The sequence below is a fragment of the Lytechinus pictus genome, chromosome 11 (genome assembly GCF_037042905.1).
Source record: "Lytechinus pictus isolate F3 Inbred chromosome 11, Lp3.0, whole genome shotgun sequence".
Lineage (NCBI taxonomy): Eukaryota > Metazoa > Echinodermata > Echinoidea > Temnopleuroida > Toxopneustidae > Lytechinus > Lytechinus pictus.
The window spans coordinates 17,433,203-17,449,369 of NC_087255.1; the positions used below are offsets into that span (position 1 = coordinate 17,433,203).

General features: G+C 37.5%; 1 protein-coding gene across 1 annotated transcript; it reads left to right on the forward strand.

The window, feature by feature from the left end:
- Window positions 1-385: 385 nt before the first annotated feature.
- On the forward strand, window positions 386-15,087 carry LOC129271883 (deleted in malignant brain tumors 1 protein-like). Its single transcript, XM_064107038.1, has 7 exons — window positions 386-692; window positions 1,989-2,360; window positions 5,868-6,197; window positions 7,697-8,035; window positions 8,223-8,543; window positions 14,109-14,441; window positions 14,744-15,087. Exons 1-7 carry the CDS (start codon window positions 500-502, stop codon window positions 15,085-15,087), a joined length of 2,232 nt encoding a protein of 743 aa, XP_063963108.1. The 5' UTR covers window positions 386-499.
- The last annotated feature ends 1,080 nt before the right edge of the window (window positions 15,088-16,167 follow it).

Below are 16,167 nucleotides of genomic sequence, written 5' to 3' on the forward strand. Positions count from 1 at the left end.
TGACATAAGAGAATATGGAATTTTCGAAATTGCAACGGGGAAGGAGTCTCCAACGGGGTAAAATGTATTGAAAAGTTCACAAATTATTTCCACTAAAAAGGATCTGATGTTTCAACAATGCGAGGTTTCGGGTCGAATGAAAATACAAAATTATAGACAATGCACTATACATCAACTATCTTATACCCACTACATTACCCCCCCCCCCACACACACACACACACACCCACACATACACACACACACCCTCCCCCGCAAAAAATATAACACAGATATCAATAAATTAATATAAATGAATAAATTAATTAATGTATGAACAATGAATGAATCAAATATCCCTTCCTTGATCAATTACTTAGAGCACCCAAATCCATTTCAAGTCCGTCTGGTCGGTGGATCTAACGAAGCTGAAGGGAGAGTAGAGGTACTGCATGATGGATCATGGGGTACTATCTGCGATGACTGGTGGGATCTTAGCGACGCCAGGGTGGTTTGCAGGATGCTTGGGTTGGATGGAGCCTTGGAGGCATCGGGATCTGCTAGGTTTGGCCAGGGTTCCGGGCAAATCCTTCTGACTCAGGTTGCATGTTATGGAACTGAAGACAACCTCGCAGACTGTATTCATCGATGTTTTGGAGACTGGAGTTACTGCGGTCATGACAGGGATGCATGTGCTGTTTGTTACTCAGGAGGTGTGTTCCTACAAACAACTCAGAACGGAATCTGATATTTCCAAAATAACTTAATTATTTATATTGCGTTTTTTTATTATTATTCAGGTCATTATATTTTCTAAATGAAAGAGTGCTCTGAAGTTTATTTTTTCAGCAACTCCAGTGAATAGGAGGGAAGTAGGCTATCTATAAATGTACCTGATTATATGCACACATATATACACATACTATATATCTCGAAGTTCACAATGATTTCCCTTAAAAAAAGATCTGATTTTGTTTCAACAATGCGAGGTTTCGAGTCGAATGAAAATATAAAATTATAGAAACAATGCACTCAGTGGCGTAACTACGGGGGGCACGTGCCCCCCCCCCCCCATCAGCTGACCAAAAAAGGAAGGGGGAGGAGAAAAAGAGGGAGAGAGGAAGAGAAACGTAATGGGAAAGAAGAAATTATTGTTCATTATGAGGTTATATTATATCATAATTATATTACATAAAAACATTTTTCTCGCAACTTTATGAAACATAATTTGATTAGGGTCAATGTCTTCATTGTTCCTGGTGCTCGCATTGTCTGTCAAAATTTAACGAGATATAATAATCATATTGTACTAAAACCTCCCGTTTTCAATATACTTTGTCGCACTTCGAGTTATTATTGTTTTATGTACAATAGTATGCTTCTTTTTCATGACTACTTAAAGTGAATGCCCCATTTTGGGTCTTAATATAAAACATTTCTTGTCCGTGCTTATGTTCGCATGGATTGGTGAGATATGTCTGCTCTCCATGAATTCCTAGAATCAGTCCCTTAAATGTCTCTTTTTCTGATCTCAATATATAAAATGCAATTACTCAAAAGGCATATGTTAAATAATTGGAATGATATCATTTTTTTCCAGATCCCTTGCACGTGAAACACACATGATACAATGCACAATGGAAAAAGAAAATAAAGAGAATAAGTTCATTAAAATACGATTATTTTTGTCACGGATTTCGTTTTACTTATATAATTGAACCACGTATATTATGAGTTCATAGCTATACTCTACACTGGCAATATGTCTATGCGTGATAAATAATTATGTGGAATTAGAGTTAATCAAGAGCTAGCGTACCCTTACTAAGTTAAAATAATGATATTTTTGCCGATATCCAAATCAAAGGAACCACACATAAATGCTATATATAAAGTGATATATTGTACGTTATGTGAGTTCATAATATGATTAGAGACAATAAAAAAAAATAGGTCGTTTTATTTTGATTACAACCAATATCTTTCGTGTTTTCGCACAGTAAATCCACACCCATTACAAGTTCGCCTTGCTGGTGGGTCAAACGATGCTGAAGGGAGAGTAGAAGTTATGCATGATGGATCCTGGGGAATCATATGTGATTATGGCTGGGATCTGAGAGACGCCAGTGTGGTTTGCAGGATGCTTGGGTACGATGGAGCCTTGAAAGCATCGAGAACTGCTAGGTTTGGTCGGGGCTCTGGTCGCATTCTTCTAAATTATGTCAACTGTGAAGGAACTGAAGACAACCTAGCAGACTGTGCTCATCCAGGGATTGGACGTTACACTAACTTATGTACCCATTCGAGGGATGCAGGAGCTGTATGCTACTCAGGAAGTATGATGTTCACCTTTTCTCTCTCTATATCTCTCTTTCTCTCTTGCGATGTCTCTTTAGATGTCCATCCCTCAGCGCTTTAGTGCCAACAAATTCGTGTGGGATTCTAGCCGAATCGGTATTCCAAAAGGAATACCGATTTTAAATATGTTACACTGGAATTTATATATTTTAGCATACATGCATTGATTCATTTTTTTTTACTTTCCTGATATCATTGACCAAAAAATACTATAAAGGCCTATAGTATTCGAGCATGTGAATTGCACTTTTTTCTAAAACAGTTTATCAGTTTCAACCCTTGTACTGAGAAATGTTATACAAAATACGGGTGGTCCAACTGCCTACAAAACACATATGACACAGCGTATAATCAAAAGGAAAATAAAGTGAATAAGTACATTAGAATACGAAGACCTTTTCTCACGCTTTTCGTTTTTATTGTAAACCTAGTAAAAAGAATGAAATTTCTACGATTACAAATAAAATAATAACAAAATAATACAATCACCGATGACAACAACTAAATTGCAAAAGAGATTAATTCAGATATTCCACGTATTAGCAACAATCTGGCAAGCACATTCCCTCTAACTCAAAAATCTTTCAAAAGCTTTCTTGGCAACCCAAACCCTAACTCTATATTCTATAATCCTACAAACACACAATAAATTATCAATATTGATAACAATCTACAAGAAGAGCCATGGTTTCGATGGTAATCCTAACTTCCTACTCAAGAAAGGTATCTTAACTATCGTCGATCCTTGCGTAAAAATGACACTTTTTCAGCGCTTCAAATACTGGCGGCAGTGTGCCCCAGGCCCCTAGGATCACCGCGTCTGATTTTCCTGGGCTTTCCCAAGGACTTCGACACCATTACCACGAAATACTTTTTCATAAACGTTATTTTTATGATATTAGGGGGAAGGCCTTGGAGTAGTTCAGGAGCTACCACACAGACAGGTCTCAATTTGTATTAGTTAACAACGCTATTTTTTATATTCTTCCTATTGCGTGTGGAGTATCTCAGGGTAGCTTACTTGGCCCTCTTCTTTTTATCACTTAGTTTAATGACATTAAAAAAGTTCACATTTACAAACATTCATACTTCACGATTCGAACATATTCTTTTCTTATTAAAAATAAAACCAACTTGTAAGTATTGTAAACTCAGAACATATACATGTGACTGACTGGATCAAGGCTAATAGATTATCACTTAAAATGTAAAATACCAAATGTATGCTATTTAGTAACAAAATACATATCTTACCAGACAATCTCATTTTTAATAACACTGTTCTTGAAAATGTTTCTGAGACCAGATTCTTGGGTGCTATTATTGATAATAAACTATCGTGGAAACCACACATCGAACATTGGAATTATCAACAACTCAAATATTTTTTCCCATCGCGCGCTCTACTTACACTATATCATACCTTAATACTACCATACATTAATTATGGTATTTTGGCATGTGTTTGTGCAATCTAAACTCAATTACAAAGGATACTAATGTTGCAGAAGAAGGCCTTAGGATACTTTTTTTCAAACTCCATTCAGATCCCACACAGATATCATATTTTTCACTAATAATGTTCTTAAAGTGAATTATTTATACATTTTACAACTAGTACAATTGATGTATAAACTAAATAAAGATGATCTCCCCACATTTGTTAAATATATTCTGTAAAACTCCTTCATAAACAACGAGGCAACGTAACTGTTATCACATACCCCCAACCCGTATGATATATTAGCAAAAAACTCTTTTGGTTTTTTAGACTAGTGTATTGGAATTTGGCACCCAACTACTTTAAAGAATCTCCAAGCATTAATATCTACAAACGCAAACTTAACTAGAATTTTATTATTTGTCAATAATTTACATCAACATGTCAGCCAACACATAATCAAAACTAAAAGTATTAAAGTTAGATCTTTTACTATCAAGAGATTTGTCAAATAGTATTCTAAATAATGATACTATATGCCTACCGGCCTATGTAACTGCCATCAGGGGCGATGGAGCGAAGTTGAAAGTGGGGGGGGGGCATAAGGAAAAAGGGGCAATTTTTCTTTCGAAAAGGGCGTTATCTGAAAAAAAAGAAAAAAACCCGACTTATCTACAGTAGCATAATGGGCACAAAATTTTGAGGGGGCTAGATATGTCGCATCACGTATAATTAATGAGAAGTTGCGACCGAGCGAGCGAACGAAAGTTTTGGCACTTTTATAATGAAAATCTAATTTTGTGATACATTTGGATTACTCGTAAAATTTTTGTCCTTCATAAGCAGTAACATTTATAAATGGGAATATTCTTTTCTTGTTTCAAACGGGGCACTTGTCAACACATAAACTAGCCCTTCTCAGGTGAAAGGAGCACAGAGCACTTGTGTGAGGGGCACTTTTCCTAGGTAAAAAGGGTCACTCATACAAGAAAGGGCACCTATAAGAAGGCAAAAGGGCACTTGCTTACGGCATAAAACGATTCCTCCTCAGGTGAAAGTGGCACAGAACACGTTTGTAAGGGGAGGTTATTAGGTAAAGAGGGGCAATAATTCGAGAAAGGCGATTACTTACTAGAAGGCAAGTGGGCACTTACACATAAAACAAGTCCTTCTCAGGTGAAAGGGGCACTGAACACGTTCATGAGGGGGCATTTTTTGTAGAAATTGGCACTGGTTTACAAGAAATGGCAATTGGTAACACCTCAAACGGGTCCTCCTCAGGTGAACATGGTGAAAGGGGCACATTATACGTTCGCGAGGGGACATTTTTCTTCCATAAAAAGGGCACTTTTAAGGGCTTCAAAAAGTGAGAGGGGGGCACTGTGCCCCCGGCCCCCAGGATCGCCGCCCCTGGCTGCAATGTTCCTTTTTCACTTTCAGTTTTATTTGTACCACTCTCCCCTCCCTCCCCCTTCATTTGTCTCCCTTTTCTCCTTACTATAATGTCATAATTACTCTTGTTTTTATTCTTTTTAAACTTATTATCAATATTGTTGTAGTTGTTGTAATTATTATTCAAATTACTTTCTCTCAATATTATAGTTTTATAGTTGCTTTTTCGCTTTACTTTTATATGTTGTAGATTGCTTCTTTAAGCTCGTCTTCAGTACGTCTCCATTATTGTATATAGTTTTGTTAATCAGGTATTGAAATTTTGTTATAGGGGCTTTCCTTTCTTAAAAGCTTTTTTTGTCTTGGCAAGTCCCACTGTTTTGTTCCATATACTTTTTGTAGCCAAAATAAATGCACCTCACTTTAGTTCCTGTTTAATTAATCTTCTATATTTTCTTCAGTTGATATCATTAAAGTGTCTTTCTTACAATTTGTATACTGTCACTGTGATTGTATTTTTTTATTTTGTTGAACGGAAAAGTATAAATCTAATCTAATTTTATTATATTGTGTTTTAATCTGATTGAAACACTAGCTTGCTTGTCCTTATAAAGCTAAAAATAAACCCCGATAAAATCAGCAAACATGGGCTGTTTGTTCGTTTAGTACAACCAGTATGTTATGTGTTTTCGCGCAGCAAATCCAGACCCATTACAAGTTCGCCTTGCTGGAGGATCAAACGAAGCTGAAGGCAGAGTAGAGGTACTACATGACGGATCTTGGGGTACTATCTGTGATGACTGGTGGGATCTTAGAGACGCCAGGGTGGTTTGTAGGATGCTTGGATTTGATGGAGCCTTGGAGGCCCCGAGATCTGCGAGGTTTGGTCAAGGCTCCGGTCGCGTTCTGCTGATGTATGTAAACTGTGAAGGAACTGAAGACAACCTAGCAGACTGTGCTCATGCAGGGATTGGTCGTTACTCATGTAGTCATGCAAGAGATGCAGGAGCCATTTGTTATTCTGGAGGTAGGTTAGTGGTCGATTTCGTGAACGATTTAAGCCTCTAAATTCAATTTTAATTCCATTAAAATGATTCTTTTGCGATATGCACATATAAAATGTTTCACATGAAAGACTGCAATGTTGTTCAACCCTTTGCAGGTTTCATTTTTTCAATTTATTTAATTTATATTTTAATTATTTTCCCACCAACATGAAGGAAAAGTCTTTGCAATACAAATACAATTTTAAATAATAGTAGTAATTTAGTTACATGTTCATTGGATTCTAACCTGTTAGAAATAGTTTTACTACAACTGCTGACTTGAATGGGCTGGATATTAAAAATGTATTCCAGTATCGAACATTTCAAAAAATGATTTTGATAAGTGATATCCCCTCTGAATACTTTCTAAAAATCAGGTTGCGCTATATCAAAAAAATTTGAAAATGTCAATAATATGTTTGTAGCATTAAGGCGATACCATTACTAATAAAAGCATGAATGTTGATACCAAAATAAATCAGATGCTGCAAATTTCATGAAAAAATAATTTTGTTTCATGAAAGAGTGCATAAAATCGAGGTTGATGGACGATTTCGTTAACGATTTAAGCTTCAGAATACATTTTTAATTGCATTAAAATGATTCGTTTGCGCAAATAAAATATTGTGACATGAAAGACGGCAATGTTGTTCAACTCTTTCCACGTTTCATTTGTCAATATGTTCATTTAATTTATATCTTAATTATTATCCCGTGGGTAATAATCTTAATCGCTGTATTGGCTCAGTTGGTAGAGCGTCCGTCTTACAACCGAGAGTTCGGGAGTTCAAACCCATCCCCGTCAGACAAAAATACGTAAATCTGCAGATGGGAGTTGCTGCTACCTTGTTAGGAGTTCAACATTCAAGGGATAGAGCCCCGTCGATCTTGCGCTCCACACGGCTCCCGGGTGAACAATCAATTGGGCAAAATGAACTTTCGGAATATTTAATTCCTATTTCGAGCAATGAAATATGGATATTCTTTTTTTTCCATTTTGCTTTATTTTCCTTTCTGAAATATTTACCACTATGGACCTACCCACATTAGCGTTTGTGTTTGGTATGTGCGTTTGATTGGATCTCTACTTCAATGCTCTATATTTTGTAGCATAATTTTCTTCATTCCTTTTATTCAATTAAGTTATATTCATTTTATCCACCTTGCCGGTAAAATATCTATTTTGATTATAGCTTTTCATTCACAAGCTAATCTGATTCTAAAACCATTCTACTTACGATATACCGGCAGTGAAGTATGACTAATGCAACGCTTTTCTAAGGAATTCGCCTCATAATTACGCGTTAGTATTAAGCATTAATTCCACAAATAAATTATACGTCTTGTATGAGTGATCTTATGTTATATTATACATGTGCTTTTGAGTAATATGATTTGTGTGATTTGATGATATTCTTAGAGACAATCAGAAAATCTGGGTTTATTTTTAATACAAGCAGTTTCATATTTTCTCGCGCAGCAAACCCAAACCCATTCAAAGTTCGCCTTGCCGGTGGTTCAAACGGAGATGAAGGCAGAGTAGAGATCATGCATGACGGATCATGGGGAACCATATGTGATCATGACTGGGATTTTAGAGACGCCAGGGTGGTTTGTACGATGCTTGGGTTTGATGGAGCCTTGGAGGCACCGATATCTGCAAGGTTTGGCCAAGGTTCCGGTCGCGTTCTTCTAACGTTTGTCAACTGTGAAGGAACTGAAGACAACCTAGCCGACTGTGCTCATGCAGGGATCGGACATTACTCATGCAGCCATTCGAGGGATGCAGGAGCCGTGTGTTACTCAGAAGGTAGGTTTTGTCGCACTCTTAACGAACTGAGAAATTCAAATTGTACTCGCAAATTACGTCAATTTTAAACGAACATTCCTTAAAAATTTGACTTAATGTTTGGATTTGAACCTATCAGAATCTCAATGAATTTCACTTTCGGTTGCTTTTATCTGTTCACCAAATTCTACACTACAATTTATTCAAATTGCAACAGACCCATTCAGCATTCGCCTAATCAACGGCACCAACGATTCGGAAGGCAGAGTGAAGGTACTGTACAAAGGAGGAATGGGAACAATATGCGATGATAACTGGGATCTTCTAGATGCAAGAGTCGTTTGTAACATGCTTGGATTTGATGGGGCTTTAGCCACACCAGGTAGAGCTACCTTTGGGGCTGGAAGCGGCAAAATCTTGCTTGATGACGTTGATTGCAAAGGGACAGAGGATTCCCTTGCTGACTGTTTCCATCGAGGACTTGGAGTCAACAACTGCAACCATGACAGTGATGCTGGTGTTGTTTGCTTTAGAAGAGGTAATTATTTAATTCAGTCAAAATTCCGAAAACAAGAGCATCAACCAATTTTTGAGATCTGTGCTTTCGATGAGTTCTGAACATTCCCTTCCGTCAAGCTTACTGGAAAGCTTTCATTAATTCGAAGTATAAGCTTTCATTCATGAGCAATGACCAACATGATAACCGAAAAGCTATAAACTGTTGAATTTATTCTTCGAAAAACGGAAACGGGTTCTTCTGTAGAGCCTCGATAAATAAAAAAAAACATGTTAAAACGGTTATCAAAGAATTTAGCTGTGTCTGTATATTCTTGTGTAAAGTGTTGTGTTTTACCAATATGCGCAATCCATAATAACCAGAAAGAACGGATACAGTAAAAGGATAACTATTAAAAATCGCGACAATATTTAAGGTGTGACACTCGTTACCATTGGATGTAACCTAAATAAATTATCTGTTTTGTGTAGTCCTTATGTTGAAAGGTGTGTGTAGTTCCATACACACTTACCATTCATTGTGTTCGTCTAGCTGGCACACACACATTTGTCATGCTCCTGTTTGCAGTCATATACGTGTTATTTGTTTCTCACCAAAAGATTTTTTACTAGTATCTTGTTATGAAGTCTTTCAGGAAGTAGAACTTGATGAATTGTAAGATGCAATTTTAATCTACTTGGGTTATTCTAACCCTGGAATATTTCACTCATCTTCATCTATTAGAGTACATAGGTAGACATATTGAACTCCATGTACTACCCTTCCATGTACTGCTGCAAAAGGTCAATCTGAAGATTAAGCTTTATCCTGGTTCTGCTGAGTGAGCATGGAGCAACAGAATGCCCAGTGAGACCTGAATAGCAGCATCAGGAATACGTTTGAGGGGTTAAGGATCATCCTTGTTCTATTATTGGCCTTCGCAAATTTTGAAACTTCATTTCAACTGTTATAATCTTAATGTGCACATACAAATGGCGGCCAGAGGTATAAACCAATGACGGAACTGAGTCACCTGAAATATGTCGGACATAGAATTTACTTCTATTCTAATTCAACAGCCATGATCCGAACTCACCCCTTGGTTTGTTGCGATATTGAGACGATCCCTGGCCCAAACGCTACGAGTTTGGCCAACTCATTGACTTAGAATACAACCCTCTTGCAAATAAAAACCTTCGGAGTCTACCTGGAGGAATGTGACAAATTTTGGGCAACAACAATATAACTTTATCACATCGGGGTAAGTGTGGAGGCATCAGAAAGCGACCACAGGTAACGGATAATGATGCACCAGGTGGGTCTTTCGTGACATACTGTTTTAAAGGAGTAAAGAAACTGAAGGTAAACAAAAGATGACTAGGACTCTTAAAAGAAAGTACCTTAGATTACAAGAATAAGCAAGTTGTGAAACTGGTTCTTGATCAGTAAGAAGATATATATTCTTGCTCTAACAGAGACGTGGTTGACAGATTCCTAACGTGAGAAGGAGACCAGCCGATTTCCGAATTCACTTCTTTGCTTGAAAGTCAACATGTAATTTCACAGAATATACTTTTGGTGAGAGACTTAAATTTCCATACGGATATAAAAGACAATCCGGATAGTTTGGCGTTCAAAGATGTCTCATACTTTTTCAGGTTCCAGAACCATGCGGCTTTCTCAACCCATTTGTCAGTCCAAACATAGACCTCTTAACATCTGATGCAGGTGATCACATCGTTTCTAGACTGAAGAAACACTGCTTTCCTCAAGTAAGGAAACATCTACTTCCACGCAACATGAAAAACATGAACTCCATTCTATTCCGGCAGGATAATGGATTTGTCAAAGAGACCTGAGGTGAACTTTCCGGATGGTGTCGATTAAGTTGACCTGTATAACATACATGCACCGACAGACGCGTCGTTGTTCGACCAAACGCTTCCTACTATAATGATTCTCTTCAGCTTGCAAAGCAGGAGCGACGTCGCGACGACGCGCGTCGTTGTGGGCCGTGCATGCTGAAATCTAAAACTGAGATTGATCGACGGATTTACAAGGTGGGGTGTAAACGCTTCAAGGATAAATAAATAGTCGTTTAGTCATCTTACTTTCCATCAGATCTCACAACGGTTGCTTGAAGTTGATAAGACACAGACAAGTGATCATGACTGTAAGGGGCTCAGCGAAAGATGCCATTCTTAACTGTCTAGATATGAAACTCTCAATGAAGCTGATGTTTTAAACTGATTAAAGGAGAATGAAACTCTTGGAGCAAGTTAGCTTTTGTGAAAGCAGAAAAATCAAAGAATAAGATCAACAAAACTTTGAGTAAAATAGGACTAGCAATAAAAGAGTTATGAGCATTTGAATGTCGAGATCACTAATGCTATGGAGATCCTCCCATTGGCAATGCGACCAAGATCTGTGATGTCACACACGTACAACTCTCCCATTCGGACACTGAAAATATACCCCAAAACATCTCTTTTTGCTCATTCTAATCATATGACAAACGATTCATCAATGATATAATGTTGTGAAACCTCTGTACTTGTCATCTCATAAAGAAAACACCTAACCTTGTGATAGACTCTATAAAAGTGAGAATATAAGTGAAATAAGTAGTAAAGTAATGAGGGAGTTGTACGTGTGTGATATCACAGATCTTGGTCGCATTGCCGATGGGAGGATCTACATGGCACTAGTGATCTCAATATTCAAATGCTCATAACTTTTTTATTATTCATTCAATCTTCCTCAAACTTTCAACAATATGTTTCTTTGATTTTTCTCTTTGATATGGATTCAGCTAGTTTCAAGGGTTTCATTCTCCTTTAAATTGTCATCATCTACAACTTCCCTTCTAGGACCCATGCAGTCAGACCGCAGGTCCCTATGCTAATGAGCAAAAACGCCAGATTCATCCAAATCATCTCGTGGCTGAATCCTCCTCTTTGCAAAATCTCGTGATTTATAAGATTTTTTTCCTCTAAGAATTTACCTCAAGTGAAATGAAATATCATTGCACCATCAGATAGAGTAAATGTTACTCTTTCATATTGGTCATTTATTTTGTATACAATAATTTGATAAATATGTGAATTTCTGGCCTGAAAATGTACCATAAAACTGGATTTTCTTCATCTGTTTTCTTTAGAAAATTGTGCAAAACTTTTTATTTGAGCCTCAATGATATCTATATCACCATAAAGCTGAACTTCTGTACTTTCTAACAATGTCACTTTTGATATTCGGCGCCTTTTAATCGGGTCAAGATCACATTTTTCCCATCAAGGTACAAGACGGGATTTCTGAAATTTTGGAGTAGCATGAAATCCAGAGTTCTGATTGGCTGGATAAGGTTCACAAAACAACAGGCGCGGTTAATTTGAGGAGATCACCACATGGGGAGTGTGACCTTCCCGTGAACCCAGGCACTGGAACCGTTGAAATCGGCCAGTGTGTGGTCTCTTTGACCAATCAGAGTGCAGTATTCTTGTTTTAAAGCTGCCTTATGTACTTGGCAAATGAAAAGTGTGATTTTGACCCGATTAATCCAATTCTTATTTTGAAACCTATACCATTTTAAAGCATACATATTAAGCTTTATCATGCTTTGAAAATAATTTGGGCTCAAACAATAATAAAGTGTAAAAATAGCCCCTTTTGTCAGGTGAAAATAATTATTTTTAGCACATTTTAGATCAAAAGTTTCACCTACTTTATATAATTTTTGAATAAATTCAAACACATCACCTGAAAGAATGATTCTTTTTCTTTAGAATGATACCAAAATCATGAAATTCGATGTACAATTAGAGCAGCAACGACCGAATGAAAAGAGGTATTTTGGTCCGCATCAAGCTCATTTATTATGCAAAACTTCTGTAGTCATGAATATAACTTGGATGAAAGAAGCCACTTTTGGGGGACCTGCCTATATACTGCATGCCAACTCCTATTACCAAGGAGCATTCCCTAGTTTTGCTACCATTGATAAAGAAGATTATTAACACAAGTCTCATAACGGGAGTTTCTCCTTCTTCATTAAAAAGGATCAGTTGTACATGTAACACATGTTTCGGCCGATGAACTGTCTAACTATCATCCGATTTCAAATCTCCGCTTTAATGGGGAAACTAATTGAGAAAGCTCTGGTCCGACAACTCCAGAATACCTGTCCGCAAACGATCTGCATTACCAGTTGTCAGGCTGTTTATAGCCACACAACAGTGTTGAAACCACTCTGCTTATGGTGCAGAATGACATGTTGGTCTCTCTCGATGAAAAAATGAAGTACTGCTGGTGCTCTTAGATTTTAGTGCATTTGATCTGATTAACCATGACATCCTGATTTGTATGGTATCGATGGGGCTGTCGGAAGTGATATCATCCTACCTCTGACAACGTACCCATGTTGTAAGTGAACGAAGATGTGTCCTACTAAACTAACTATTTATGCGGGGTGCCTCAGGGATCCATACTTGGTCCATTACTCTACACGCTACACAACTCTCCAATATCAGCGATCATCAAGCCCAATGTGCTGGAGACAATGCTCTATGCCGATGGCACTCAAATGTATTTAGCATTCAAACCCCATGATCGACAGACTGCTATAAACAGGATTAAAGTTTGTCTTGCAGATGTCCTGTATTGAGCCCGAAGGAATAGTCTGAAAATCAACCCAATGATTCATTTCTCATCTAGGTTTAATCCTGCTTAAACATCAGCTTGTTTTGAAGTAGATGGGTTCGATGTACATGAGACAACGAAAGCAGGCAAGCTGGGCGTACACACGGATCAACACTTTCAGTTAAAAGAACATTTTAGGATTACGACTCAATCTGCAATGTGTTCATGGAGAAGAAGTACAACGTTATGGAATTACAATGAAAAGTTGATTCACACTTTTGTCTCATCTTGAAATGACTTTTGCAATTCACTTTTATATGGCCTGCCTGAAAAATATGTAAAAAAAACACACCTTCAAATAGTGCAAAATAGCGCAGCCAGACATAGCATTTGTTGATAAGGGTCAGGATCCCGTACCGCCCTTGCTGACACACCTGCATTGGTTGCCTGTACATAAGAGAATTGTTTTCAAGATTCTAGAAATATGCCATAAAACATTAATTAGTAAGTTACCATTATATTTGTCTGATCTGATTACTGAATATTTCCCACAAATAATTATCCGCTGTTTTAGCCAGAATTTATTAATTGTGCCAATGTGTAAAACAAGTTCGTTTGAGGATCGTGCCTTTCAGTCAGCAGCACTTGTATTATGGAATAAATTACTTCATCAACTGATGACCCATTACTTGTACTTCCACCTTCCACAAATTGTTAAAAACATACTTGTTCTCGTGATAAGTTATTTTGTTCATGAAATGCGTATTATAATAATAGTTTGTTAATTTTTCCATTAATATTTATGTTTCTGATTCTTAGTTCTGGTATAAGACGAAATTACTTGTATGTTAGATGCATAGATATTCTGTTGAATAGTATGCGCTATAGAAGCATCCGTTATCATTATTAAGTCAGAACGTAAAGCATTATGCATTATGATGCACTGTAACCTGTATTTTTTTACCTAAGGTCATTCATCTCAAATCCAAGTACGGCTGGTCGGCGGAGGAAATGATGCCGAAGGCACGGTAAATGTTATGCTCAATGGATCTTGGGGAACTGTTTGCGACTTTAACTGGGATCTGCGTGACGCCAGGGTGGTTTGTAGAATGTTAGGGTTTGGTGGAGCTTTGGAAGCACCGAGATCTGCAAGGTTTGGTCAGGGTTCTGGACGCATTCTTCTAAACTGGGTCGAATGCGATGGATCAGAAGACACTCTTGCAGACTGCATTCACCCAGGAATTGGAGATTACAGTTACTGTGGTCATAACAAAGATGCAGGAGTCGTGTGCTTCCTTGGAGGTATGTTTTCTATTATTTTCTCGATTAAGTTACGCCCCACAATTAAATAAACCACACATTATTTGAAATATGGGAATTAACTAAATTTATAGGCCATTGCTGGCAACTTGGGGCTACATGTGTGAGCATATAGAAAGAAGAAGCAATACCTCAAGTTCTTCAATTAGTATTACCTTCATGTAGTTGCATCTAACTTTGAATATCAACAAATAGAACTATAATACCACTTAATAATTTCCAAAGTGTTCTGCAAACTAGATAATTCAGATTACGGTATATTGTCCTTTACTTTGCCTTGGTAGTTCGACTTGCAGATGGAGCCAGCGAAAATGAAGGAAGGGTAGAGATTCTGGTGGAAGGGTCTTGGGGAACTGTGTGTGATGATTTGTGGGACCTGGATGATGCTACCGTTGTGTGCAGACACTTAGGATTTGTGGGAGCTTTGGCTGCTTTACCCCAGGCTTACTTTGGTGAGGGTTCTGGGGATATCTTGTTGGATGGTGTTCAGTGCAATGGATCAGAAGCCAACCTCAAGGACTGTAAACACAAGGGAATAGGTGTACATAATTGTGCACATAAAGAGGATGCCGGCGTCATATGCAGAGATACAGGTAACTTAAAACTGTGGCTGACACTGAGTTACTAACCCATATCCTTTGAGAACTCAATCATCTTTTGATCAAGTTATTATTCACTATTACAGATTCATTTCATGTGAAATCACGTTAGATGCTACATGGATTTGTCGTACTCGATGATTTCCTTTCAAATCCCATTACTTGTCGTTCTCGCCGTAGATAACCATTCCTTACATTTTACCAATAATTTTCCGGCTACGGCATTGCTATTTTTGTTAATCTTAATCCGTTTCACGGGGATACCTGTATTTAAAAAATAAATCCGTACAATATAATTTACATCATAAAAATAATTTAATAGGAGAGATATGAATCGGATAATACTCGGCTGAGAGCCCGTTTAAATATAATCGATTGTTTAGCTTAATCTTAATCCGTGACCAAAAATCACAATAAACTTGATTATCTGCCTTTTTCACTGGATATATAATGGACCATAACATATTATGTGTGGCTGTGCGAGGGTGAGAGTGCGTGTGTGTATGTGTGTGCAAAATATGTTAGGCGTCAGCATTTTCTTATTTGTATCTTCATTATCTCATATATCTTTATAGGTTTTACGACGTATTCAGAGTTTTTTTCAGACCCTAGTAACTCTGATGAAATTTATTCCACAAACACACCATGGTTACAGTCGTCCACGCATATTCCATACGAAACTACAGATCCACCCGGAACTCGGAGCACCGCAATCAGCACACCTCCCCATCCGTTAAACACAGTGACTTATAAAGGTCAAAATTTGAAAGTTAATTCAGGTCCAGCTCTCGTATTTAGCTTTCACATGATAATAGTCATCGGAATGTGCACGCTATTCATAAGCATATTAGTGATCTTATCAATCGTGTTCTGTATCTATAGATTAAACAAGAAAATGGCAGCTACGAATTTAGACAATGATATTTATATGGATTTCACAGATCTCTCGTCATTGAACGCACTATCTACCAGTACGCCTTATCAAGACTTACACGCCCCACCCCGGTTACCCGATAGAAAAAAGACTGGTGTGATTCGTCACGAGTATGAATCACAGATAATCATGGATCTCGCTGGTAATCACGATGCCGAAGACTTTAATAAACTTC